The sequence below is a fragment of the Mauremys reevesii genome, linkage group 8 (genome assembly GCF_016161935.1).
Source record: "Mauremys reevesii isolate NIE-2019 linkage group 8, ASM1616193v1, whole genome shotgun sequence".
Lineage (NCBI taxonomy): Eukaryota > Metazoa > Chordata > Testudines > Geoemydidae > Mauremys > Mauremys reevesii.
Window position 1 is genome coordinate 12,625,312 of NC_052630.1, and position 27,900 is coordinate 12,653,211.

Consider the following 27,900-nt stretch of genomic DNA (forward strand, 5'->3'; position numbering starts at 1 on the left):
TCACAAAGCAGGCAGAAAGCAGCAGAAAAAACGGGAGACAGCAAGAGAAGCACTTGTAGTGTGGCCCTGAGAGAAAGTCAAGAGAGAGTGTTTTGGGCAGAGTGCTGGCTGCAAAGGGAGGCTTGGGATTGTGAGCAAGGAAACTGTCTCCTGTTTGCTCCTACTGTGTTCAGGGAAATGGGACTTTGTGTACATTCTTTGTAAGTAAACAAGACTTCATCAAAGAAATAACCTGACTGTATCATGAATTTCTCCTCTTAATGCAAGGTCCCGAATACTGGCAAATGGCTCGGGCCAGAAATAGTAACAGTACCAAAATCAACACCCCTTTCTTAGGTGGGATTATCATTTTTTGTACTTGAAGGGGTAATGCTGCTAGGCTATCCTGCAGTGACTGGTATTGGATAGACAGTACCTCTTGCCCATGGGGTGCTGGAACAATTTTTTAGTGGGGGTGCTGAGAGCCATTGAACCAAACTGTAAACCCTGTATTTAATGGAAACTACTTCAAGCCAGGAGATGTGGCAGCACCCTGAGTTCCAGCACCTATACCTACTTCCAGCACCTACGTCTTGCCCTGAAGGAAGCGAGACTTGGGTGATGCTGGTCTCTGATAGCAGGGTCTTTTGAAAAGGATGCATTGTCCTCAGCCATGTGAATTTCACCCATGGCTCAATAAGTCCCAATATTCCTGTTAATCACCACTGGTTCTCATTCATGAGTTTGCTGGAAATGGTTAACAATGTAAAACTCAGTGATTTTGTCTGTATGACTTTGGGCTTTGCCCCCCCATTTCCTCTCCCCGCCCCCCGCAGTGGTTGTCTGGCACATTCCTTGTCTCTCTCCATGCAGTCCTGCATTTCAGCCTGTCTGACAGCTCCTCATGGATGGATGGCTAGCATCTTTCATTTGACGTGGCCAATAATGAATTTATTATTCCTCTGAAACCGTCTCTGTCACTGTTGACACCATCACCCACCTTGTCAGGGGTCATTGTTAACTCTTCCCTGTTCCCTTCCTTCCCAGATTCAGCCACTGTCCAAACCCTTCTACTTCTTCCTCCACAATATTTTTAAGATCTGATTTTGTTTATTTTCTCTTCAGACAGCTTTCTCCTCTTTTTCAGGCCTTGTTGTCTCCTGACTTGATTGCTGCAACCTCAGCATAGTGGGTCTTCCTCAGGGGCGGCTCTAGGCACCAGCAAAACAAGCTGGTGCCTAGGGCGGCAAAATGTAGGGGGCGTCCCCTGCCGCCGGGGAGGGCGGGAGTCTGGGCCGGCGGTCCTGCGGCGGGTCCCTTCTTCCCGCGGCTCCGGTTGAGCTCCCGCTGCGGCAGGTCGACCGGAGCCCGGGACTAGTGGACCTGCCGCAGGCATGACTGCGGAGGGGGCGCTCGTCCTGCGGCTCGGCTGGACCTCCCGCAGGCATGACTGCGGCAGGTCAACCGGAGCCGCGGGACCACGGCACCCGCCGCAGTCATGCCTGCGGCAGGTCCACTCGTCCCGGGCTCCGGTCGACCTGCCGCAGCGGGAGCTCAACCGGAGCCGCGGGAAGAAGGGACCCGCCGCAGGACCGGGGAAGGGCGGCGCAGCGCACCGCGCTGCTTGGGGCAGCGTCATTTCTAGAGCCGCCCCTGGTCTTCCTACACACACATTGCCTGAGTCCATACAAAACGCAGCTTCTAACTTCATCGTCCATGTTTGATCCAGCGCAACCTCTCTGTCAAGTGTAGTGCTGACTATCATGCTGCACACACTTCAGCACGTGAAAAGCTTTATTTCCATAAGTAGCCCCACTGACTTTAGGGACTATGGATTGGAGTGAAGTTACGTATGTCTGTGTTTGCTGGATCAGGGCCTTCGATTGTAAAGTCCTTGGGGCAGGGAGCATATTTTCCTCTACATGGGGTACAGGGCAGTATTCAATAAATGAATGTGTTTCACTTTCTGGTTCTACCCACAGCACCAGAATACCATGGCTGGGTAGCAGACAGGGCAAGCGGATGTTTCTTCAGTAAAAAATAGAAGCCGAAACAAACACACACCCTGTTGCCACTAGAACTACAAAGGACACCAGGGCACGGGTTTTATTAGGTCCATGTTTGACCGTTTTTTCCCCCTTTAATGTGACAAGAGCAGGGGCTGCTGAGAAGCCATTGAACCAAACTGTAAAACCCTGTATATGATGGAAACCTACTTCAAGGCAGTTCCAGCAACCTAGGGTGACCAGACAGCACGTGTGAAACATCGGGACAGGGGGTGGGGAGTAATCGGAGCCTATATAAGAAAAAGACCCAAATATCAGGACTGTCCCTATAAAATCGGGACATCTGGTCACCCTACAGCAACCTGTGGGGAGGCACTAACGTGCCCTCCAGGCCTCCCAGGGGGTGGATGAGCCTCCTGGGAACAATCCTCCCCCCACGCTGCAAGGGCAGGGCTGTGCCCAGCGCCGCCTTCCCCAGGACTCTGCCCAGCACCGGTTCAAACCACGGGGATGCTCCCAGCGAGCCTCCCGTTGCATGTCAAGCTCCGCCCCCAGCTCCGGGGCGAGCCTGCCCCGCCTAGCCCAGCCCGCAGTCACGTCTCCCGGCCGGCAGGGCGTGTCCGAGCTGCTATCGCGGTCTCTCCCCAGGCCGGGCTCCCGCCCCCAGCTGTCACTCAGCCCCGCCGCAGCCGCCGCAGAGCCCGGCGAGCGAGGTAAGCGCGTGGGCCGGCAGCGGAGCCGCTCCGCAGCCGCCTCCCGTGCCCCGGGCGGGCCGCTGCTCCCCCGGCGGGGCTGCAGAGGGAACCGGCCGAGGGAGGCGGCCGCCGCCGCCGCCTTTGCAGCCCGCAGGGGCTGGGGCAGGGCCGGGGGGTGCCGTGCAAAGGCCTGGCGCTCGGTCGCGCAATGGGCGTTGGAAAGCCAGGCCCCTGCGGCTGCCTCCACCCGCGGCAAGGGGAGGGGCGGGGGTCCCCGGAGCGGAGCCTGCCCCATGCACCGGCTGCCCGGATCCCAGAGGGCTGAGCCGGTCCCCCCCAGTCACCTTCGGGGGTGGTGCATTCATGCGGCACTAAACAGCGGGAGTCGGCATCTATTTTAGGCAGCGCCATCGGTTTGCCAGCCGGGACCCTGCCCGCCGCCAGCCGGCTGAGAGTCAGAGCGGGAGGGGTTTGCAGGGTGGGAGCCGCAGCTTCCTTCTCCACCCCGTAACCCCAGGAGAGGGAGGCTGTAGGTGACCTCTCTGGGGAAGGCGCTGTGATTTACCTCAAGGCATGATCCTTGCACGGGGCCCAACAAGAAAATGTAAGTCTGCTTCCTGGCGAGTAACTAGACTTGCGCTGCTTACATCTCAGTGCAGGGCTGTGCTAGCAGATGAAATAGATACATTATTTTCACAGCTAGTATGATAGGGATATAAATATAGGGCCTGCAAGTTGTAACTTCTGCATTAGCAAGATTTTACTGTTGTTCATTCTCTATACTGCGTTTGTAACTGTTCTTGATTGGATTTTGGGCTCTAATACTTCCAGTATCTTCCTCCCACCTCACCCCCTTTGCACTCTGAATGTCCTTAATGCCTTTTTCATGCCTATTTTTTGAGGCTTGACACGAATAAAAAATAATGCTTGCTGTTTATCCATCAGGCTGTTAAAACTGCAGGATCCTGAAATGTGAACTGCTTCAGTTGGTCTCAGGAATGATATGAGGAAATTCCATAGCAGCTAAGATTTGCATGTTTTAAAATGTATGTGGAGGCAAAATAAGAATATTTTTCTGACAGTTTAAATATACAACTATATACACTTTTTCTGAAACAATGTTTAGATTCTAATCTTTGATATCAGATGGCTTTTGATCCTTTAAACCATGACTTGCTCTATGGTTGATATAAATGTGAGCAATAACACGTGACAGAGTGTTGGTTATACTAGGATACTTCCATGCCGTGGACAAAATTCTGTCATTAATGCTCTGTGCAATCCCATTGACTTTGATGGAGTTGTAGTACTAGGTGCTAATCAATCTGAGAGTTGGCTTGAAGGTAATTGTCCTTCAACCCTTGAAATGTGTTCATGTTTCTGAATGGCTTCGCTTCCTGAGGTGTGTGCTGCTTTTCATAATTTTTCATTTCCAGATAAAGCAAAAGTCACTGGCTATATCTCCACCAATATGGCTGTCTTGTATGATAGCATGACTCAGCACAGAATCTTTGATCGCCAATAATTTACCTTATTTTAATCAGCCCATTATCTTCCTTATTCTTGTGGAAAGTGTGAATAAATTATGAGGCTTAGTGGAGTTCCAGAAGTTAAGAAAATTCAGCATGAGATATTTAAAAAAACACACACAAACTCCAACCCCCCAAAATACTTATAAATAACTTTTTTTAAAATTACATTTTAACTGTATTTTAATACTGGATTAGTGGGCCAGTTTGAGAATGCTAGGAACTGAATTCCTTTATCCTCAGAAAAGGCTGAGCCTTGGGCAGCAACCACAAAAGTTTCCCCACCCTGTCCTGTCACGGCTGTGACCTGGAAGAACTATATCTGGTGATATGAAAGTAGCTCTATCTCCATGTCCTTTCTGTCTTTGGCCGTTGATTAAAATAAAATTGGAGTAAAATGGGTCCATGCTGTTGAGTTAGTCAGGCTGTTTTGAAAGAGCAGTGATACTGATACCAACGAAAACTGTTCTGATTCCGGGTTGCATTCCAGGTTGCCTTTTGAGGATCAGAAATGAAAATTCTGTCATTCCCTGGTATGAATTGTGTCAGAGTCTCTTTCACACTGCGAAAACTCTCTTTAAAATACAACACCTGCTCCAACTTTACACAACAAGTGATTTATTTGGTCCATCATTTTCAGTAGTCCAGTTTCTTTCCCCCCCCCCACATGCAGCCTCAACTTTTGTCTGATCGAGCAGTAGAGTCTGAATTGGGTATGGCAACATGAGTGATGTCCCCAAGTCAGTATTGTGACTTCCCTGCAGGATGGCGTCAGCACAATCTAAGCAGCAAGATTGCAAAGCCCAAACATACATATTTTGAGAACATGGCAGATGAAAAACATAGAAGGAGAAAATTGATTTAAGATTAAATATAGCAAATGCTTTTCTACAGTGTGAAAGGAACTAGCAAACAAAAATATCCTGGAGGACCAAATATTGCCCTCACTTTTAACTGGTCAGGCCCATTGATTTGAGGGTGCACTGATGTAATAGAGCAGGGGTTCCCAAACTTGGTTCTCAGCTTGTTCGGGGTAAGCCCCTGGTGGTCTGCGAGATGCTTTGTTTACATGAGCGTCCACAAGTACCGTCGCTCGCAGATCCCAGTGGCGGCGGTTCACTGTTCCCGGCCAATGGGAGCTACAGGAAGCGGCATGGGCTGGGCCACCGCTTCCCACAGCTCCCATTGGCCAGGAACGGCGAACTGTGGCCACTGGGAGCTGCGAGCGTCCATAGTTGTGGACGCTCAGGTAAACAAAGCGTCTCGCAGCCCACCACTGGCTTACCCTGAACAAGCCGCAAACCAAGTTTGGGAACCCCTGTAATAGAGGATATAATGTGGCCCAGAATGTTTAGGAAGTGCTCTGTCCCCTCTTCAGTGCTTTGCCCATGCCTACTGTGCCCTCTGTACCTGGTGAGCTTGCATTGCATTAGTGATATAATTGTGGTAACTCATAGATTTTACTGGCCAACTAATTAACTGTCCTAATTCTGTTCCCATCCTTGCTGCCAGTGATCACATTATTGCTCACTGCTTCCTAAACATGTATTTGCATGAACAGTTGTTAATGTATGGTTTGGGATTTTATTTTTAAAGAATTAGATCCTTGGGACTTGTTCGGCTTTCACAGCCTTTTTAACTTTATTGGCCACAGTGGGGAGGGAAGAATTGTATCCTGTGTTTTTTTTATTTAATTAGTATCTTAAACTTTGCAAATAATAATAAAATTGTCTTAATTAAAATTGTATTTACACCCATGTAACTCAGATCAGACTCTCCTCTCTTTCTTTAATTCCCTAAACATAAAGATTGTTGAACTGTTCTTGTAAATACGTGCTAAAGGGTTTTAAAAAATGCTTACTGTTTGATTAATCAAAGGAGTTGCTAGAGTATGTTAAATACATCAGTATTTAAGAACACAACAATTACTTATTTGGATGATAATGTAACTAGTTTGAGAGGGTTTAAAATGCGTAATATTTGCTCAGTAAATTAAAAATGGGGCCCTTATGCTGCACACAGTTCCATGAACTCAATGTGGAACTGAGGTTCAAGTCCCTGCTCTGCCACAGACTTCCTGGGTGACCTTCGGCTAGTCACCTAAACTCTGTGCCTCTGTTCCCTATCTGTTAAATGTACCTCCCTACCTCACCAGCGTATTGTGGGGATATTGCTCAGATACTATGGTAATGGGTGCCATATAAGTAAGTGTCTTAGATAGTTTGACTCTGCAAGGGCTTAGTGAGTGGTCTGCCTGTGTGGAACAGCTTGCAAGCTTTGGACTTATATTTGAGTCATTAAGGTATATTGATTTAAGTGAACTTACAAATTGGGGCAAAATTTGGACTTTGGTTTCCTATTGATCCATAGTTCAGAGTATTCATAAATATGTGCACTTAGGCCCAGGTCCTGCAAAGACTAACACATGTGCTTTAGGATGACTTGTGTTTAAAGTTAAGCATGTGCATAAATCTTTGCCCTGATCCAAAGCTGATTGCAATCATGACTTGAATGGGCTTTGTATGAGGCTCTTAAACATCTTTTAAAACAAGGCCTGGGCAGGCTTAGTTGTTGTTTCAACTGCGAGTAGTTTTTTGAGACACTGAAGTCTGGTTTGTTTTGTTATTTTTAGGACCATGGGTTTTGTAATTCTGTAATACAAATCCACCATCTCTCCTGGGTTTTTTAAATTATTTTTAATTTGTAAATTAAATCTCCTGGCCAAAGAATCCAGAGCATTGTCTCAAGTTGTAACTGTCTAGCAACTATTTTAAAAATGAATCAAATTTCTTAGGTTTGTGGACTGTAAGAGATAAGTCCTTGATTTGCCTTCCCTCTTACGCGGGGAGATGGTCGTTTGTCTCATAATTTGTGATAGTATGTCACTGTGGTTTGCACAAATAGTTCAGTGGAACATATCGTTGGCTTATATCATGGCACAAAGTCTGCCTTTAAGATGCTCTAAAGGAACCCCGCTGTGGAAGAGGTAAACTGAAATCCTTTCAAATTCAATAGGGATCACCATTTTCAAGAATTGTTGCATATGTTCAAGTTTGTTTATAAGTGAAAATTAGCTTGAACTGAAGTCTAAATCAAGACGTCCTTACTCATAGACTCCCACTAACTTTGGTCCTGCCTGGGTTTTATCCTTCTTATTTTAAATTTGTGGTATATTTTCCACCATAGAAATATTATTAAAACTAGAGGAAAAGCCAATAGTCTATGCAGGGAAAGTTCCAGTATCCTAGGAGAGGCGTGTTGACGGATGGATAGAGCGCTGGACTGGGATCAGGAGATCTGGGTTCTGTTCCCAGAACTGCCACTGTCCTGCTGAGTGTTCTTTGGTAAATCACTTTGCCTCTCCGTGCCTCAGTTTCCCCATCTGTGTGAAAATGGGGGTAATGATACTGATCTCCTTTGTAAAGCACTTAGTTCTCTTCACCAGAAGATCTCAATGTAATAGCTAGGTAGTATCATCATCTTCATTATTAATTATATCGCTTCAGCCTCGCTCTGGGAAGGGAGGCTGCTAGCAAACAGATGTATTTAAAATTACTGGGTTAAAAAAAAGACACTTTGTATGACACTCAGGTAAATAAATGGTTGTTTGCATGTTGTTGGGTAACTGCTGACACAGGACCCCAAAATTGTGTTCTACAGTGGAAACTTGCCAACCTCACAATATTTGGAAATATTTAGAGCTAGATTTAGCCCAGGTGGAACTCTGTTGAGTTCAGGAGAATTTTCTTAACTAGGGCTGAATTTGGCCCCTGTTGTCTACAATAAGTAGAAGCTGCTGCACACTCTAAAGGAAGGTTCCCATTTTTTCTCTTTACAGTTCTGAATTTAGTGCTTACGTTAGTAGCTCTACTGTGAGTCAAGCAGTCTGTTTGGAGTTTCCCCATGTAGCTCTGTCAGTGCCTCAGTGACTCCCAATATTTCCTACTATTTAAGTCTTGGCCTCCTATGAGCAGGGATCGAGTCATGTGGTAGTTTTATGATCTATACACACATCAGGGCAGGGATAAGACCAGCGCATTCAGTTTCACTTGTGACCTAGTCTCTGGAATTCCAGGAGGTGAACTCAGGTGAAAGACGAGGGCACGCGCTCGGTATGTCCTTAGTCCCTGGCCCTTTATTCCGGTTAAGCATGCTGTAGTCTTGTATGATGTGATGGATTTGTTTTTCTCCTGTAATACAGTAGGCCTCTGTTGACAAGCTGATGTGAACAGAAATAATTATTTTTCCTTTGTCACTGACAACAGTAAGGTTAACTACCAACTTATACACAGAACGGTTTTTCACCCATTTTAGACACCTCTTTCTATGTTATTTAAATGATTTGCCTTACAAATAGATTTACAATGCACATGGATTTAGCATTTTTAGATTATTTCATAAGTATAGTGATTGCATAAGAGGAGACTAAGCATCTGCCACTGCCCTAGAACCACAGACAACTGCTGCATTGGACAGCATGTCACAGCTGATTCATCACACAAGCATGACTGACTCTCCCTGCTGATAGCTTGCTGGGGGTAATATCTTAGCACTGAATCCTGGGGCCTGCCTCCGTTCTGTTACATTTGTGTAAGAGTAACTGCATTGCCATTAGTGGAGTTACACAAGTGTAAGTGAGAGCAGAGTTTGGCACTGTGGAATTTTATACAGGAGAATTATTAAAAATATATAAATAAAACAATAATATTAGCACACAGTCTTGGTGAAAACAAGTTAGTGTAAAATTTTGATTTTAGGAAAAACAACTGAAACAATGTGATCATAAGTGTGTATTGGAAATGCATATGAACTCTAAAATGCTCCTTGTACTGAGAGCAATTAGGGCTTCTATAGAATGACAGCAGATGAGTTGTCCTTCACAGCAATACTTACCTGCTTTTCAAATGTAGGGATTTTTAATACTGTGATTTGGTGCTGCTTGGTCTTTTGGAAATACCCCTTGCTTAATTCTAGTGAGATTTGGCTGCTATTACTGGAAAGTGGCATTGTCTAAACTGTAAGTGGTCCTGAGTCTGAATCATCTCAATATGTCCAGGATTCTGGAGTTGCTGGGCCTACCTTGACTCTCTTTTCTGTGAAATGATCTGTGCACTGAGGGCCATAGTTGTGCTATGTTTTTAAATTTGATGGTGGTGTGCGGAGCAGATGAATTTTTTTTTAAAAGTACTGTAGAAGCATCAACAGATTTGTTGGCTGTTCCCCCCCCCCCCCCATCAGATCTGATCAACTTTTAAAAATGGTTTCCACTGTAGGGAGTGTAATTAAATCCCGGCTTTCATGCTGGCACGAAAAAAGTGCAAAATTCCGCCCTAATGTTGTACGCAGCTTCAAATCTTTTGGAATATGGCCTGAACTTTTTATTAACCTATGATGTCAGCCTATTGTTCCTCAGATACTTTGATGTACCTGACTAATAAATTGCAAGGGTTTTCTGATGTGTGGTGTTGTAGCTGTGTTGGTTCCAGGATATTAGAGAGAGAAGGTGGGTGAGGTAATATCTTTGATTAGACCAACTTGTGTTGGTGGGAGAGCTTGAAAGCTTGTCTCTCTTACCAACAGAAGTTGGTCCAATAAATGCTATTACCTTATGCACTTTGTCTCTCTAAGGGTCTTTTGATACATTCAGATACAATGTAGTCTGGTTAACTGAATCTGGATCTTAATATGTCTGATATGCTCCCTTATATACTACTTTATGTGCATTCTGAGAAGACAGTTAAATTTGAGTTAGCTACCATGTCTGTTTTGTACGCTCTAGGATAGGGATTCTTCACTTATGTAACAGCAAGATCCTATCTTGGCAGGCAACAACTTGTTGAAGTGAATGCTTCAGGCTTTAAGTGGCTGTTTAAAAGTGCCTGCCAGGTATTAATGGGGTGGTGAAGTTCATATGGAAACAAATTACATCCAAGTCTGAAGCAAAAAAAGAGTAGAAGCAGCACCCTCTTGTGTGCATGTGATTGGTGGCTTTTTGTTTCGGAATGGCTTTAGGTCTTACATTAAGGCATTGTTTTCTGGCATTGCACAGCTCTTGTGGTGTTGAGTCAGGATTGGTTATTCCTGGTAGAAAATTCCCTCTATCCCATTTGCACTCTTCTTTACCGGAATTATGTCATTAATGTCAGAAAACCAAGAAGGATGTTAGGAATATGAAATCCCACTGCAATGTCTGGTATTGATAGGCAGGGAGAAACCATCAATGTTGTGGTTTTTAAATTGTAATGTGTGAGGAATAGTGAACTTCTGTATGAGGGAAGGTCTGTAAAACTTTTGACTTTGACTGTCCCTTTCAAAAAACGAAACAAAACACATCAGGGTCACAGCTTCATATCTTGGTGTTTTTTTGTTTTTAAAGGCGGGGGAAAAAGGGCACTTTTCTTTCCCCCTGGCATGGCATATCCTACAAACCTCTGTGGGTGTGGGGCGTGAGGGGAAATGTGATGAATCCTTCCTTCTTGCTGGCAGGTATTGAACCAGCAGCGGGCAAGTTCTGCTGAGCGCATACTGCCTGAAGAGCTGTTTGAAATCTGGGCCAAAGCTTGTGGTTCTCAGGATCTCCAGGCCAAACAAAGCATCTCACACAGTCACCTCTCCCAGGCTCCATTCTCCCTCATCCAGTCAGGCCATGCCTCAGTTTGCATGGTGCTCTGATTTTGTGTCTAGTTAGTATGGAGGGGTAGCCAATGGCTGCCTGTTTGGGTGCATTGTATATAGCCAGTCTACCCTCTATGCAATCCCCTCAATTCCAGTTCTGCACTGTGAATTCAGTTTTTCTCCCCAATGGGTAACAGAAGGGAACGGAGGGATCCGTGTCTAAGGAGGTTTAAAAATCTGATCCAGTAGTAGCAGTGATACCCAAGTAAAAGAAAGTTTAGGGTGAAGAATAGCCACTCATAGATTTTGCTGGCATAAATTGTATCCTGTTGGACTGTGTAACAGAGGAGCTTACCTTACTCTGTGCTTGGAATCAGATCCTTGGAGTTAGAGGGATTTTGGTGCAACTGACTATAGAGGTTAGCCCATGTTGGGCATGTTCTGAATTAAACCTGGATTGCTCACAGTCCCGATTGATTGTGATTCTCACCTTGATTAATGGAAGTAACGAACATAAAGAGAAACTTTTATGAGAACAAAAACCAGGAAGTAAATCATGCAGTTCTTGTAAAAGCATCAGCATTTAACTGCCTTCAAAGGCACAGAAAGTTTCTTCACATTTTACTATCCTTTTTGTATTTGTTTTGCAGACTGTTTCTGATTCAACATGGCATATATGTCTCAGTGACTAATATTGGCCAATAAAGAAAATACCAGTATTGCTGCAGATACTTTATCCAGCTCTATAGCTAATTGAGAGCTGATGGTTGGATAAAGGAGAGTGGCCGTACTGTGGGAGTTTTGCTTAAATTATCAGCTAGAATCTAAATATCGTATTCTCTGTTGTTGTTTTTGCAGAAAATGGCTGTTCCACCTACTTACGCTGATCTAGGAAAATCTGCCAGAGATGTTTTCACCAAGGGCTATGGTAAATAATACCAGGAGGAATTTCATAGGTTTTTCTCACTGAATAACTAATTCCTGAAGCTGTTTTCATAAGATTTTATGCTCTTCCCTACTAGAAATTTCAGTACATTCTATTAGAACCCATTACCTGGTTTCTGCTACGCTGCTCTATAGGTTATTAATGGAGAACCAGTAGTCCCAGGAACTGGTTGACCAGTAGACCTATTGCAAAACCTAATAACTAGCTGAAACCAGTGGGAACCAATTGAAAAATCTCAGCTGAAATTTCCACCCAGTCTTAATCAGATTTGTTTTGAGCTGTTGACAGCTTGACTGCTAAATTGAGTGCCTTCTGTGATGAAGACATTTCAAGTTATTTTGCAGATGATAATATTTGGGTTCAGGCTGAATTCCAGGGTATTGGAGGAACTGCATCGCACAAGCTGAGATTTAGAGTGCTGTTTGTCCCGACTGGTAAAAACCAGTCGGGAGTTACTTGTTCTCCTGTGGTTGAAGATCATCAATGTCTCCCTTAGGGCGCTCTCTGTTTTGAAGGAAACTGGTGTGTAGTACCTTTTTATGGGCCAGATTACAATCCCCTTACTCATGTCGAACATTACCTTACTCTGAGCATGGTGTCACTGAAGTCATTAGGGTTACTTGTGGAGCAAGGTACTCCTCAGTAGTACCAGCAGTAGATATTCCAATCTGGCGTTGTGTAAGTAGCACCACTGAAATCACTAGGACATGTGTAGGAAGGTGCTACCTAATATGAATATAAATGGCAAAATCTGTCCTGGCAAACAAGTAGTAGGAGCAGCTATCGACTCTTGTATAAATCCTGTTTTCTTAGATTGTTCAAAGGAGATGTAGCTGGGAGCTGAAAGAGATAAAACAGAAATGCTGTTGCTGTCTGTTGCTGTTTCAAACTAATATGTAACAATCTTGGTTTTTTTGCCATTTTGTAGGATTTGGATTAATAAAACTTGATTTGAAGACAAAATCTGAAAATGGACTGGTGAGTTTGGAAGGAGGAAAACATTTGTATCTATCAACTATGTTTATTATGTCCCCATTTCTAAAAGTGGGAAAATATGAATTTCACACCTTTTACACGCTGGATTATATCATAATGTGGCTGTACTATGTTTTGCGGTTATTTTTCTGTAATGAGGTATGTGTGACATAGATTTGTTCATTTGCAGAACTATGCATCACTTGTATAAAATACTAGTTATACCTTGCATTTTATGAGAGCAGTTAAATTACAAAATCACTTAATTTTTTTCCTACTTGGTAAAATTTCAAGTTTATCATTTCTACTCTGATTGCCATTTTTAAAAATTCCTCCCTCTTAGCAGGTGCAGTTTTGTTGAATAGACTTGTATATGGCATAATATTTGTGAGAGAACATTGTACTATGCAATGCATAGGGTGACCAAATGTCCTGATTTTATAGGCAAAAAGAACAGGAGTACTTGTGGCACCTTAGAGACTAACAAATTTATTTGAGCATAAGCTTTCGTGGGCTACAGCCCACTTCTTTGGATGCAACAGACTAACACAGCTGCTACTCTGAAACCTGATTTTATAGGGACAATCCCAATATTTGGGGCTTTTTTTTATATGGGCTCCTATTACCCACCCCTCCACCTCCATCCCGATCTTTCACACTTGCTATCTGGTCACCCTAACAACGCACCATCTTTCTATAAGAGAATTCTGGAGAAAGGGCTGCAGAAGAGAGCCTGGCAATTACAAGCTGGTGAACCTTGTTTCAAATGCCAGGCAAACTGGTAGAAATTATAGAGAACAGAATTGTCAGACACACAGAGAAACATGATTTGTTGGGGAAGAATCAGCATGGCTTTTGTAAAGCGAAATCATGCCTCACCAATCTATTATAATTCTTTGAGGGAGTCAGCAAGCATGTGGACAAGGGTGATCCAGTGGATATAGTGTCTTGGATTTTCAGAAAGTCCTTGACAATGTCCCTTACCAAAGGCTCCTAGGGGAACTAAGTAGGCATATGGGGTAGGTGGAAATGGTAAAGTTTGCAGATGATACAAAATGATTCAAGATAGTTAAGTCCAAAGCAGACTGCATGGAGTTACATAGGGTTTCTCACAAAACTGTGAGACTGGGCAACAAAATGGTAGATGCCATTCAGCGTTGATAAGTGCAAAGTACAGTACAACCTTGCTATAATAAACATGTCAGGATGTACACCGTTTGTTCGTTATAGCCAGGGGTTCGTTATAGACAGTGAAAGAGCCCTGTCATGTATGGGTGGCGGGTAAAATAGGCCTGCCGCAGCCGCTGGAACCCCGGTTGCGAGTTTGGCGGGGGAAGTTTCTGCTTTATTATGCCCCAGGCAGGTTCTGGGGTGGCTGAAGAAGTGGTATGTGCTATTCAGCTTCCTGGGTTCATCAGTAATGTCCCTGGACTCCAGAGGGATTACTGAGGTACCCAGGAACCTGAGTAGCAAATACCACCTCCTCAGCTGCCCTGGAACCTGCATGGGGCATATCAAAAGCTTCGCAGGAGTGAGAGCTTTTCCCCACAGCAGCTTGGGGTCTGGGGAGAGGAGGTGCAGCTGTGGCTGGCCCAGTGCTCCTCTGAGCAGGTGTGTGCATGGGGGTGCCTCCTGGCAGGAGGGATGGGGGCTCGGGGCTTTGATTGGCCTGGGGCTTCTCTGGGTGGGAGGGTCTCAAGGCTCTGGCCAAGGGGGGAGCTTGGGGCTCTGGCTGAGGTTTGGGGGGGGGAACACTTGGGCCTCTGGCCAGCCTGGGGCTCATCAAGCCCAGGGGTGGGATGTTTAGGGCTCCTCCAGGTGTGGGGTGTTTGTGTCTCGAGGCTCCAGCTGTGGGTGGGGGGGGGAGGTGCAGCAGGAGGAAGGGGCGGAGCTGGGGGCTAGCCTCCCTGACACCCTGAAGCAGGGGTCAAAAAGGTTAACAGTATGTTATGGACTATTAGGAAAGGGATAGAAAGTAAGACAGAAAATACCATAATGCCACTATGTAAATCCATTTTATGCCCACTCCTTGAACACTGTATCCAATTCTGGTTGTCCCATCTTACAGAGGATATAGTGTAAGAGCTTCAGAAAAAAGCAACAAAGATGATTGAGGGTATAGAATGGCTTTCCATGTGAGGAAATGATTAGGGCTGTTCAGCTTAGAAAAGAGACAACTAAGGGGCGGGGGGGTTATGAAAGAGGTCTATAAAATCATGAATGGTGTGGAAAAAGTGAACAGAGAAGTGTTATTTACCCTTTTGCACAATACAAAAACCAGGAGTTGCCTCATGAAATTAATCAGCAGAGGGTTAATACAAACAAGAGAGACAATGCACAATTAATCTGTGGAACTCATTGCCATGGGATGTTGTGATGTCCAGAAGTATAACTGGGTTCATAAAAGAACTGGGTAAGTTCATGGAGTCCATCAACTGCTATTAGCCAAGATGGCCAGGGATGCAACCCCATACTCAGGGTGACTCCAAACCTCTGACTACCAAAAGTTAGGTCTGGAAGACTGATGGACCACTCTATAATTGCCCTGCTCCGTGTGTTCTCCCTGAAGTTCTGGTATGGGCCACTGTTGCAGACAGGATACTGGGCAAGATTGGACAGTGGTCTGACCCCACGGCAGCTCTTCTGTTCTTACGTAAACTGCATCGTGATGTGTAATCTATAGAGCATGAGAGTGTGTGCAATGGGCTTCAATAAAAATGGGATCCAGACGACAGAGTAATAGTGCTTCCTAAACCCCTCTGGAATTTTATTCACCTTTCTTTCTCACACGCCCCAGGATCGCATACATGCCCCCAGCACTAGTTGAAATTTCCATGACTTTTTTTGATTGATCTGATGATTTGCCACTTCGTCTCCCCCCATCCCCACATGACCACCAAAAAAGAATAACATTTTGTGAAAATGTTCATGAATTTTTTCCCCTAAGATTAGACTAGCTCTGTTCACACCCCTCCAGCTTTATTTCACACTCCCTCCCTCCTAGTACCCCCGTTAAGGGACGTCCCAGGGAGTACCCCTTTTCCCAGTCCCTCCTTAAAAAAATGAAGTTTTCCCTATCACTTGAGGGTCCCTGGAAGTGCTCCGTGTTCCTACTCTGTGCTTTTTTTAAGCCAGATCCCCTGCCCACTTGATGATGAGGGGAAAACTGCATGAACTTCTGCTTGCAAAGGCTGCTGGTTCGACTGTGGTTTTTTTCCCCTGCAGACTTTGAGTTGGCTCTTAGTAAATAAAGTGTTCAGGATTTAGCCACTGCTTTCTGGGGATCTATGTCTGAATGCCGTTTGGCAGCGTTGTCAGTCACTTGTTTTAAAATAAAGTGTACACACAGTTGGCTGCTGCTGTGATTTGCAACATCTCTTCCTCACTGTCAGAACTTTTGAAATGTGATTGCTCTCCCCCCCCAAAACGTCTGAAGAATTGATGCATTTTTCTCATTTGGTTTATGCTACAAAATAAGCATTAATTGTTGTTTGATTGCTTAATTGAGCTGATTGAAATACCTGATGAAAGATGTAGTTGAAGACTTGAGAGAGTAATTATTTTATTTCACAGGCTTTATCTTGCATAGTAACACTTGAAATAGTGTCTTATTTTGTGTTATGTCAGCAGAGAAAATTATTCACACACGCATCACCAGTGCATTCCTTAAATGTGAAGCATTCTTATTTTGCAGTTTTGTCAGGCAAGTGTGTGCTTATATTAATGACAAGGAAACAAATATAGAAAAAGCATTTGGGAAAGCATTGTCATGCTGAATACTCCCCCAAATTACTGTAATTGGTACATTCTGCATTTTTATTGATTTATTTTGCTTTACTTTAGGAATTTACAAGTTCAGGTTCAGCAAACTCAGAGACAAGCAAAGTTACTGGCAGTTTGGAAACAAAATACAAATGGGGGGAATATGGCTTGACGTTTACGGAGAAGTGGAACACCGACAACACACTAGGCACAGAGATTACCCTTGAAGATCAGGTAACTCTTAGCTCACAAGTCACAGTTTACCAATTCACTTATCTCAGTCTCCTTTTTAATTCTAAATGCAACTGATGAATTTCTTTTCTGTTCAGCTTGCACATGGACTGAAGCTGACCTTTGACTCTTCGTTCTCTCCTAACACTGGGTAAGAAGTGACAACAAAAAGGGATATTTTTCTTGTTTTTATTTCCTGAACACTGGCTTATTCTTTTAGTCTCTGTAAACTGAAGAATAAAAACAGATAGCAGGTATGCCCTGAACAATCAAATCATGTCACATCTTACTAAACCTTGGAATTGAAAATTCCTTTTTTGACATAATTTCTAAGTAGCAAATGATTAAGTACAATTTGAAAATTATAGTCAAAACTGGTGTCTGGTGAAACATTTTTTTGTTTTGGTCATTGTGACTTAATGCAGTTCATATCATAAAATGTACAGTTGGCTACCACACCTGAAACAAATCAGCTGAAGTGCGGAGATTAATGAGCACTGCATGCCATTTGGGTGACTGCTCCAATAACTCAGTTCAGTAATTGGGTTCTTCTTTCAAGCTGGATGTAAAGCCTAAATTCTTGCAGGCTGTAACCATGTTTGGGATTGGATGAATGTTTCGGTTGGTGTGATTGGACAGTGACATATTATATGGGCCAGGAGGATTAGGCAGCTGTAAGACTAGATGTTGGTTGATTTCCCCCACCCCCTTCTCCCCATGATTTCCTTCCCCCACACAAACAAATGTTGTGATGATTGAGAATATCATGCAGATTTGCGTCTGAAAGTAGCACATGGCACTGCAAGTGACCAGGCAGTAATCACAGTGACCGTTTCACCCCAGGTTGCAGACCTCATATTCTAATTTCAAATTGCTTGCTATCTCGTGTGCAGATAGTATATTCATTGTTAGTTTTTTTTAGTTAATCACGTGAGTTAACTGCAATTAATCGACAGCCCTACTTTATATGCTATAAAACCAATTGTGGTTAAAAAATGAATTGCGATTAATCGCACTGTTAAACAATAGAATACCAATTGAAATTTATTATATTTTTGGATGTTTTTCTACATTTTCAAATATGTTGATTTAAATTACAACACGGAATACAAAGTGTATAGTGATCACTTTACATTATTATTTTTATTACAAATATTTGCACTGTAAAAATGATAAAGAAATAGTATTTTTCAGTTCACCTCATATAGGTACTGTAGCACAATCTCTTTATCATGAAAGTACAACGTACAATTATAGATTTTTTTCCCCATAACTGTATGTTTTTTGTTTTTTGAGTGCAATGTAAAACTTCAGAGCCTACAAGTCCACTCAGTCCTACTTCTTGTTTAGCCAATCACTAAGACAAATAAGTTTGTTTACATTTACAGGCCATAATGCCGCTCGCTTCTTATTTACAATGTCACCTGAAAGTGAGAACAGCCATTCGCATGGCACTTCTGTAGTCATCATTGTAAGGTATTTTAGTACCAGATATGCTAAACATTCGTATGCCCTTTCATGCTTCGGCCACCATTCCAGAGGATGTGCTTCTATGCTGCTGATGCTCGTTTAAAAAAATGTGTTAATTAAATTTGTGACTGAACTCCTTGGGGGAGAATTGTATGTCCCCTGCTCTGTTTTACCCCACATTCTGCCATATATTTCATGATATAGCAATTTCAGATGATGACGCAGCATATGTTGTTTGTTTTAAGAACACTTGCACTGCAGATTTGACAAAACTCAAAGAAGGTACCAATGATTTCTAAAGATAGCTACAGCACTTGACCCAAGGTTTAAGAATCTGAAGTGCCTTCCAAAATTTGAGAGGGATGAGGTGTAGAGCATGTTTTCAGAAGTCTTAAAAGAGCAACACTGCAATGCGGAAACTACAGAACTGAACCACCAAAAAAGAAAATCAACCTTCTCTTGGTGGCATCTGATTCAGATGATAAAAATGAGTATCTATTGGTCTGCACTGCTTTGGATCGCTATTGAGTAGAAGCCATCATATGCATGGATGCATGTCCTCTGGGAGGGTGGTTGAAGCATGAAGGAATATATGAATCTTTAATGCATCTGGCATGGAAATACAACAGTGCCATGCAAACACCTGTTGTCACTTTCAGGTGACGTATACAAGAAGCGGGGAACAAGATGTAGGACTGAGTGGACTTGTAGGTTCTAAAGTTATATTTTTGTACATAATTCTACATTTGTAAGCTCAACTTTCATGTTAAAGAGATTGCACTATATTATTTGTATTAGGTGAATTGAAAAATGATTTCTTGTTTTTTACTGTGCAAATATTTGTAATAAAAATAATATAAAGAGAGCACTGTACACTTTGTATTCTGTATTGTAATTGAAATCCATATATTTGAAAATGTAGAAAACATCTAAAAACATTTAAATAAATGGTATTCTATTCTTTAATAGTATGATTAATTGTGACTAATTTTTTTAATCGCTTGACAGCCCTAATAATAATCTGAAGTTTTGTTGAAAATGAATTATTACACCATTGGATTTAAAAAATAATCACATATGAATAGGAAATTATAGCTCAGCCGTTATCTCCCAACAGCTCCCCAGATATTATACCACCTGCCTTATAACTGAAATGGGGATTCCTCTGTAGAGGGCCATTAAAAATTATCCGAATAAACTGGGCCAGAATCAGGTGTGACTCCATTGAATTCAGTAGAATTACACCAGACATGAGTTTGACACATCTTTTACTTTTCCTTCCTGGATGAACCTGTTAACCACGAATGGGAATTTCAGACGTGCTCAGTGTTGGCCTGTCTTTGTTCCCATTGCAGTCATTGTGAGTTTTACTCTGACTTCAGTGGAAGCAGAGGTAAGCCAATGCTGAGTGCTGCTGACAGTCTTTGACTTCCACCTCCTACGCTGCTGCAGAAGAGATGACATCAGGAGAGAACATCAGCTGGGCAATGCAAAGTTTAGACGCTCCTGAGAGTAAAAGGAAGGGTGCAATCACTATAAAAGTGTAATACAGGCAAGTTTGAAGCCATTAAAGTGAAAGACTTTTTTCCCCCAGCTGAAATAGAGCATTACTTTGAAATTTCAATTAGATTGAGCCATATGTTTGGAATGACTCTGGGAAGTGACCAAGTAAAGTGGCAGAGGAAACTTTTGGGAAATCTGTATCAAAAACTTAATGTTGTTGATGGAATGAACCTGTAAGTTCAAAGGAAAGAAAAGATCTTAAAAATGACAGTCAAAAATTCTGGAGTGAGAGTCCACCAGGTAACGAGAATCTGCTCCCTTAATGTAAACAAACCTAAGGAAGTGTAAGAGAAATATTATGCACTGGACAAGACTAGCAAGGAGCAAGTGATTCCAGGCAGCAGGTCTGTCTATAAGCGTAATTCCATATTGAAAGATACAAGGACAGTATAAGGGGGCTCAGCACACTTTCTGGCTTTCTATTCTAATGGGCTAGGTCCTGGTACTAGTCTTTAAAACCCTTAACTGATTAGGGCCTAGCTGAGAGAATGCCTCTCCCTCTGTGACTGAGTTAAGAGAGCACAAGATGAAACTTTCCAGGGGCAGTGTTGGTCTTGGAAGAGAACCCACTAAAGAACAACTTGCCACAGAAGATCTAATGAGCTTGAGCCTGTTTTCAGATTGTGATGCAAGATCCACCCTGTTTGTGCAAGCCTCTCTCAGTAATGGGTGTGGAAGAATGACACAGCATTTCTTTTAAATGTAAAGAAAGAAAAGCTAAGTAACAGTGCCTAAAGCAAGGAGTGATGGAGAAGAGGTGCTTTGTGGACTAAGATTATGCATTCTTCAGTTTGCATTTGGTGCTTAATTCATTTAGCACGTCTGCACTAGAAATGCATAGATTGATGCATAGCTGCCAGAAGACCCAAATTCCTCCAACTTCTTCAGAGTTTTACTTAACCCATTGAAAAACTTGCTACACAGATGGCTTACTTGATACATAGATGGCTCTGTGGGGTGAAGACCTCTGTGGTGTGAAGGCTCCCCATAGCAGCAGAAGGGTGATAGAGCATTTGTTTCCAAAGACTGGCTCAAAAATTTGTTACTTCTAGTTTATGGAAAAGCAGATCTTTCTGTGAGTAATGTTGGAAAATACTCTTTCAGTTGCCAGCAGCTCCTTATTGCAATGTGCTGCTGACCTCTCCTGAGAGATTACTAATGGAACAGCTACAGTTCCTCCCTCCCTCCAATCTTCATGTTTAATGGAAATGTTCAAATTAAAAATGTTTGGAATAGCTCAGCGTGGCTGTACAATAATGAGAATAGCTATGAGGTGAGAGGAGACAGGGAGTTTGATTACTTGAACTTCTGAAAATTTGTGATTCTCTATAGTATTTTTGGAGACCAAAATGCTATTGATGTACATATCTGATAAGCAAGGCAGAGGGATACGTGGCAGCTCCCAAGGCCATTAGCCACAGGTGATCATTAGTCATTAGAAGTGTCCTTCTCTTACTGTTATGTGGATTGTGGATAATGCATTGTTGCTAATAGAAATTGAACAGGATGGCAAGTAGGGTATTGGTTATTTTTAAGGGTGATAGCTTAATTAAGTAGGTACAGAGTATTTCATGAGCATGAATGCCCTAAATTAATACGTGTGTGACAGGAAAAGCCCTTCCTCCTTGGGTTGCATGAAAGGAAACCCATTATACTGAATGGAAGTGTTTGTATGAATTTGTTAGGCAACCAGCAGTCTGTATATGTCACCTGATTAACAAACTTTTTACTTCCTGTTTTTCTCAGAAATGTTTCAGTCTTGGGTAGTCAGGCGATATCAACGAAACAGTCTTTTAACATTATATTCAAATAAAAATTGTCTAATGCAAAGGAATCTTCTTCCTCATCTATACCAAGTTACAAAGCAATTAGGTAGGATCATATATAAATCAGTCTTTAATTGCAAAGAATTAACATGGGATGAAAAACTTTTGATATTTAATAATCAAACCATAATATGATTGTAAGGAAACCACCAAACGTACAATTTAGTCAAGCTGTAATCTTGTAGAAATTGACTCAGAAAGTGAACACACTGTCAAATGGGATTATAACTGCTGTTAATGCCATAGAGTTGAATATTTCTGGGAAGAGAGAGGCAGGGAAAAGGTAACACTTTCTGCCTTAGGACCTGATTCAGGAAGGTACTGAATCATGTGTGTACCATTGAGCACATGAGTAGTCCAGTTAAAGGCTACTTAAAGTTTAGGGACAAGATTCAGTATTTTGCTGAATTGGGGCTGTAGTTAGTAAGATATGGTGGAGCTGCCTGTAATTGTGTGGTTAACAATGGATTTTTCTTGACACAGTTCCTACCTATTTAGAACCCAGAACAGGCCTTGAGTTGAGTTACAGCAGTCTGCATATGAAACTCGACTAAGCAACGTTTCTGCTTCATGTTTTCCCAGAAGTTTCCAGTTTTAGGCATTTAGGAGCTATCAGTGGAACAAGCTTTTAAAATTATATTCAAATAAAAACTGCAACGTCATTTTCTCTCTCACCTACACCAGTTTACAAAGCAATTAGGTAGGATCCTAGATAACGCAGTCAGGGCCGGTGCAAGAATGTTTCGTGCCCTAGGCGAAACTTCCACCTTGTGCCCTCCCTGAGCCCTGCGGCAGCTCCCCGCCCCCCTTTGCCCTGAGGTACCTCCCCTGTGGCAGCTCAGCTCTCCCCCCGCCCGGGGAGCCATGCGGCAGCTCCCCACCCCAGCTCACCTTTGCTCTGCCCCCTCCCCGAGCCCTGCGGCAGCTCCCCACCTCCCCTCTGCCATGAGGCACCTCCCCCACCATGGCAGCTCCCTCTCCCTGTCTGGGGAGCCGTGCGGCAGCTCCCCACCCCATCTCATCTCTGCGCTGCCTCTTCCCCGAGCATGCCGATGCTGCTCCACTTCTCCTGCCTCCCAGGCTTGCGGCGCCAATCAGCTGTTTGGCACCGCAAGCCTGGGAGGGAGAGAAGCAGAGTGGGGCAGCATGCTCAGGGGAGGAGGTGGAGCAGAGGGTGAGCTGGGGCGGGGAGTTCCACTGTGTGCCACCCGCCCCCCCCCCTTACTTGCTGCAGGCGGCCCTCCGTGCACCCCCCCTGCCCCAGCTCCCTCCGCCTAAATGCTGACGACGACGACCAGGGCGGCCGAAGATCCGGCCACTGCGGTTGCCGCCGAAGAAAATGCCGTCCCCCAAATGCTAGTGCCCTAGACGACCGCATTAATAATCAAACCATAATCAGGGCACCAGCCCTGAACGCAGTCTTTAATTGCAAAAAAAATTCAGTACATACTAGGTTTGTTTCATGCTTTTTGTATTGCAACTTTCATATATTGTAATTTAGTTTCAAGGTCTGCATGTGAGGCTCAGTATTCCAAACTTTTTTTTTTAATTTTATTGCTTCATGTGCACATAATTTATTTGCAGTTATGTATACAACGTGAAACAAATTTAAAGGATGGATCTCTGGGTTTGTGTACTTTATCTTCTGGCATCGTTCTGTTTTGTTAAAAGTAACAATGGATTGATAAAATCACGAACTGTGAATGATTTTGTCAAAACATTGTTGCCACCACATCACTACCCTTTTCTCCCCCTCCCCCACTTCTTTCAGGAAAAAAAATGCTAAAATTAAGACAGGATATAAACGGGAACACATCAACCTTGGCTGTGACATGGATTTTGATATTGCTGGACCTTCAATACGTGGAGCCTTTGTGTTCGGCTATGAGGGTTGGTTGGCAGGTTACCAAATGACTTTTGAGACGACTAAATCCAGAGTAACCCAGAGCAACTTTGCTGTTGGTTATAAGACTGATGAATTCCAGCTTCACACTAATGTGTAAGTACCAGCAAATGAGCATTAATATATATTGCTCCCTGGTTTAGTAATGAAGGGGAGAAGTTGTCAAAACTAATAAGAGGGAGAATGATGGAGTTGGCATGGACTCTTCACTTACTGAGAAGGCTCAGTAGGAACCTCCAGAAATTGGAGAGAGATCTGCTTAAAGACTTCAGATGCTGTTTTGTACTGGCCCTTTGTTTGATGTATGTGATTGAGGGCATGGGAGACCAAGGGAACCTTTAGCACTCATTCAGTTTTGAAGGGAATAAGAACAGATTGTGAGCGATTGATGGGCTTGGCATTCAACTGTACAACTTTGTAACACATTTTTATTGGAAAAATAAAAGAAGCAAACGTATTCAATTACACACACTTTCTTCATGTAGGAGAAGATAAAAGCTAGTACTCCATTTATGCAAGGTAAATTGGAATAGAGACTAATGGTTTGGCCCAAGAGAGAAAACAAACAATGTACAAGAACAGAAAAAGAAGGAAATGAAACACAAGAGCAAGGGAGTTTAATCAAACTTCATATAGCCTAAACCGGAGGTTCAGTCAGCAGGACTGTCATTGTAGCCACTTCCATGAGCACTAAAAAAGGTGTGTTAGGGAAATAGGGTTCTTAGATGTATAGATAAGAACAAGCCTGATGGACCCAGTTTGCTGAAAAGATTTCAACCACTGAGGAGAGGAAATTGGAAACCATCAGTTATGAGACCATTTCTGTTTTTCTCCTGGCTTCTCTTTTGGTCATGGATGGGTTTATTGAAATATGATAAGCAATTCATGAAATTCAGTGATTAAAAAACAAAACAGTAATGCGTGATTTCTCAAAATCAATCTGGCCCATTGTTTCCATTCTATATAGTTGCTACAGAGTTATTAAATGAGTTATTAATGAAACTTTTACTTACATGGATCCTGATGAAGAACCTAAAGTTTCCTGTGCAATTTAAAATTAATCTGCCCATTACAGAAATGATGGCACAGAATTTGGAGGCTCCATTTATCAGAAGGTGAATGATAAATTGGAAACTGCTGTCAATCTCGCTTGGACAGCTGGAAATAGCAACACTCGCTTTGGAATAGCAGCCAAATATCAGATCGACCCTGATGCATCTTTCTCTGTGAGTACTGTACAGGTGCCGTTATAAGCAATGGAAAACAGGTTTTTATAATGGAAATTGAGTAACCTCAACTATAAGTGTTGCTACTGCACTGCCTGTAATAATAGGAAGCTCCAAAGTTCGTAATATTTGTTTTGGAGTTAGTGGGTCAAATACATCCTTGATGTAATTCCATGGGATGAATTTGACCCATTATCTGTATTTTGCCTGCTGTCCATCAGTCAGATAGTCTGAGATCACTATTACCTGTACTTTCTGAAAAGTAGCACAGAGTGCTGTCTTACCAGTAGACTGGCAGATAAGAATTGACGTAGGTGAAGTGGAAGAGAGTATTCTCTGGTATTCATGACTCATTACAATAGTTATTAAGTTGATTAACAAAAATATCTTTGTATATTGGAAGTATTTAGTGGAGTTGCATAGATGTAAGTAGTGGCAAAATTTGGTTCATATTATGTTCATGATTTGGAATCTGAAAGAGTTTAAGCTTTAAAAAAAGGCCACTTACCTTTTAAACAGCAAAGACTTTGAAGAAATGTACCAGATTATTAAAATGATTAAAATTAAAATTTTTAAAAAAGTGATTTTTTTTTTGTTTTTTTTTTTCAGGCTAAAGTGAACAACTCCAGTCTGATTGGTTTAGGATACACTCAGACTTTGAAGCCAGGTAAGTGTAGACAGAAGGAATTCAGAATTTGAGAAAGATACATTTTAGTCTTTAAGCAGCAAAGAGATTTTCGTGTAGAAAAGTGATTCGGTTTTATAACATTGTTGTCCTACTTGCCGACTCAAGAAATGACTCTTTTAGGGCTGGATTTTTTTTCAAAAGTTTTTGACATTCAATGAGGAGCGGATTTGCCAGAAGCATGCAATACCTCAAATGACCTGTTAGACACACAAACAGGCCTTTTGTACATGTAAAAACCTGATTTAGCAAGTGCATTCATAGTCACTGGAAGCTCTCCTATTGTAAGCCTCTCCTGATTCAAAGCATGACACGCTTGAGTTCCACTGGCCCAGAGAGGAGAACTTCAGTGCTGCTGATCACAATGATGTTGCTGTCAGAATACCAGATTGACTGATACAAATTTTTATAACTTTTGCATTTTGCATTATTCATCCATAGATCTAAATGTGCTTTAGGAAGTTGGGTAGACATAATAGTCTTGATTCTGTCATTCACACTCACATTAAGTAATACCTTACTCTGCCATTAATCCCACTGAAATCAATAGAATGACTCAGGGCTTGTCTACACTGCGATGATGTCGCCAAAACTTTTGTCTTTCACGGGTACTTAAAGCCCCTCCGCGAAAGACAACAGTTTTGCCAACACAAGCGGCAGTGTGACTGCGGCTTTGTCAGCAGGAGCACTCTCCTACTGGCAAAGCTTATGCTGCTCGCAGGGCTGGAAGTATTTTGTTGGCAAAAGTGGTGACAAAATACCGATAGTGTTCACACATGTTGACTTTTAGCAACACAGCCTTGTTGCTAAAAGCTGCGTAGTGTAGACAAGCCCTCAGAGTAAAGTACCACCCAGATGAGTTCATTATTATTTCTTTTGATAGAAATGCATCTACTGCTTTAGGCATTCTACAAGTTATTTTAAAAGGACAATCTTTACACGAATAGTCAACCCCATACAACAAATTAAATTACCATAACAGGCCAATAATTCAAAGAAGCAAAATATACACCCACCATATTTTATGTGGTATCTCTTTTCCAGGATTTACCATCTCCCTCTTTGTTCTTTTACGCAGGTATCAAACTGACATTGTCGGCTTTGTTGGATGGCAAGAATGTCAATGCAGGTGGACACAAACTTGGTCTAGGATTGGAATTTGAGGCATAAAAAGGGATCGTACAATCACTAATTTGAAAATACTTTACAGCATAGCTACCTTCAGAATTTAGTGAACCTTTCAATGTTTTATGTCTGGGATGCAAGTATTGTTACGTATCAGTCATGTTAAACCTGGTTAAAGACAGCTAAGCTTTAAAGTGTTTGTTCTTTGAGAAGAAAACATTTAAAAAAAAACCTAATTCCAGGCTTGTTGCCCATCACAGCTGCTAATTACAACTTCACAAGGGATATAGTGAAGGTACTGATTACCTGTTCCAGAGTAATGGCTATATAAGGACAGAAAAGTGTGATATAGAAACTGTGACTGAGAATTGCAATCCACCATAGTGAACTCTTAATTTATGAAGCATAGTTTTTGGATATTAACTTATCAGAGTTTCAGTCCAGGATGGAGTGTGCAAAACTATCAGAAAAAAAGGATATTTTTAGAGAGATATTCCATTAACTGTTTGTCTTATTTAGTTATCTGATACCTACAGCTGTCTTCAGAGTGCTTTAGATTGTTCACCTTGTATAATTTTGGTATGGAGAAGGTTTGATGTGACTCAGTCAATAATACTTGTTTTGTGGTGGTGTTCCTTTCCCTTGCACTAAATATGGAAAAGCTTGTAAGACAGAGCCATAAGCAGGGAAGAGTCTTTGTAACTGTCATCACATAGTGGCATCACTCTGAATTTAAAATGGACTTTTGTTTTATTACCACTTTTTTTAGAAATTTAATAACATTTTTAGTCTTCCATTTTGTGTGGAACTAGACCCCAAAATGCTGTACTTGACACTACTTAAAATGAAATAGACAAAAAACCCAACTTGAATAAAATATTGAAACTTCACCTTTTACTTTGTGTTTATATTAATTCTGGAAATCACTTGATATTCATTTCTCTTGCTTTGTACAAAATGGTCCTGCATCATCTTATTTTATTGCTGTTATTTTTTTTCTAACTTGTATCCTTGTACATGATGAATAAATTATTTGGGAGACTTAAAATTTTAGAATAACTCATTCAGAAAAGATAATTGTAATTCAATCTTTTCCATAAGACAGCAAATATTTAAGAATTTAGTACATTTCTTGTGGTTCTCCATTTACAAGCTGGGAGCGGTGCAGGGCTGAAGCTGGTGTAGCACAGCAGTTTGTGCCACTACACTGGCACCTCTCCCACCCCCCGAAGCCAGGAGCGTCGCGAGGCTGAAGCTGGCAAACCTCTTCCCCCCCCCCCCCCCACCCAAGCCAGGACCAGGATGGGGGCTGAAGCTGGGAGCTGCACTGGGAGCTCCCCTGCCTGTACACAGCTCCTAGCTAT

The 27,900-nt window shown here is 42.4% G+C and overlaps 1 protein-coding gene and 1 long non-coding RNA gene across 3 annotated transcripts; one reads left to right on the top strand and one right to left on the bottom strand.

The window, feature by feature from the left end:
- The first annotated feature begins 2,554 nt into the window (after positions 1-2,554).
- On the top strand, positions 2,555-27,433 carry VDAC1 (voltage dependent anion channel 1). Of its 2 annotated transcripts, XM_039485255.1 has the most exons (10): positions 2,589-2,698; positions 3,626-3,726; positions 11,683-11,752; positions 12,699-12,748; positions 16,589-16,741; positions 16,837-16,889; positions 23,369-23,596; positions 24,576-24,726; positions 25,336-25,393; positions 26,490-27,433. In XM_039485255.1, the coding sequence occupies exons 3-10, from the start codon at positions 11,686-11,688 to the stop codon at positions 26,579-26,581; spliced, it is 852 nt and encodes a 283-aa protein (XP_039341189.1). In that variant the 5' UTR covers positions 2,589-2,698; positions 3,626-3,726; positions 11,683-11,685; the 3' UTR covers positions 26,582-27,433. The 2 variants fall into 2 exon arrangements, with proteins under 2 accessions (XP_039341188.1, XP_039341189.1); XM_039485254.1 differs by lacking the exon at positions 3,626-3,726 and having other exon boundaries at positions 2,555-2,698.
- Positions 6,828-26,546, bottom strand: LOC120370473. The gene is made up of 4 exons (XR_005583761.1): positions 26,428-26,546; positions 12,351-12,610; positions 11,180-11,314; positions 6,828-8,428 (listed from the first exon to the last, which is right to left on the bottom strand). It is a non-coding gene; the product is annotated as an uncharacterized LOC120370473 (long non-coding RNA).
- Positions 27,434-27,900: the final 467 nt, after the last annotated feature.

Bases quoted from the DNA above. Each gene is read 5' to 3' on its own strand.
- VDAC1 (XM_039485254.1), top strand. From the start codon at position 11,686: ATGGCTGTTCCACCTACTTACGCTGATCTAGGAAAATCTGCCAGAGAT. The intron at 16,890-23,368 runs GTAAGAAGTGAC...CACTTCTTTCAG, and splicing joins TCGTTCTCTCCTAACACTGG to GAAAAAAAATGCTAAAATTA. The intron at 23,597-24,575 runs GTAAGTACCAGC...TGCCCATTACAG, and splicing joins TTCCAGCTTCACACTAATGT to AAATGATGGCACAGAATTTG.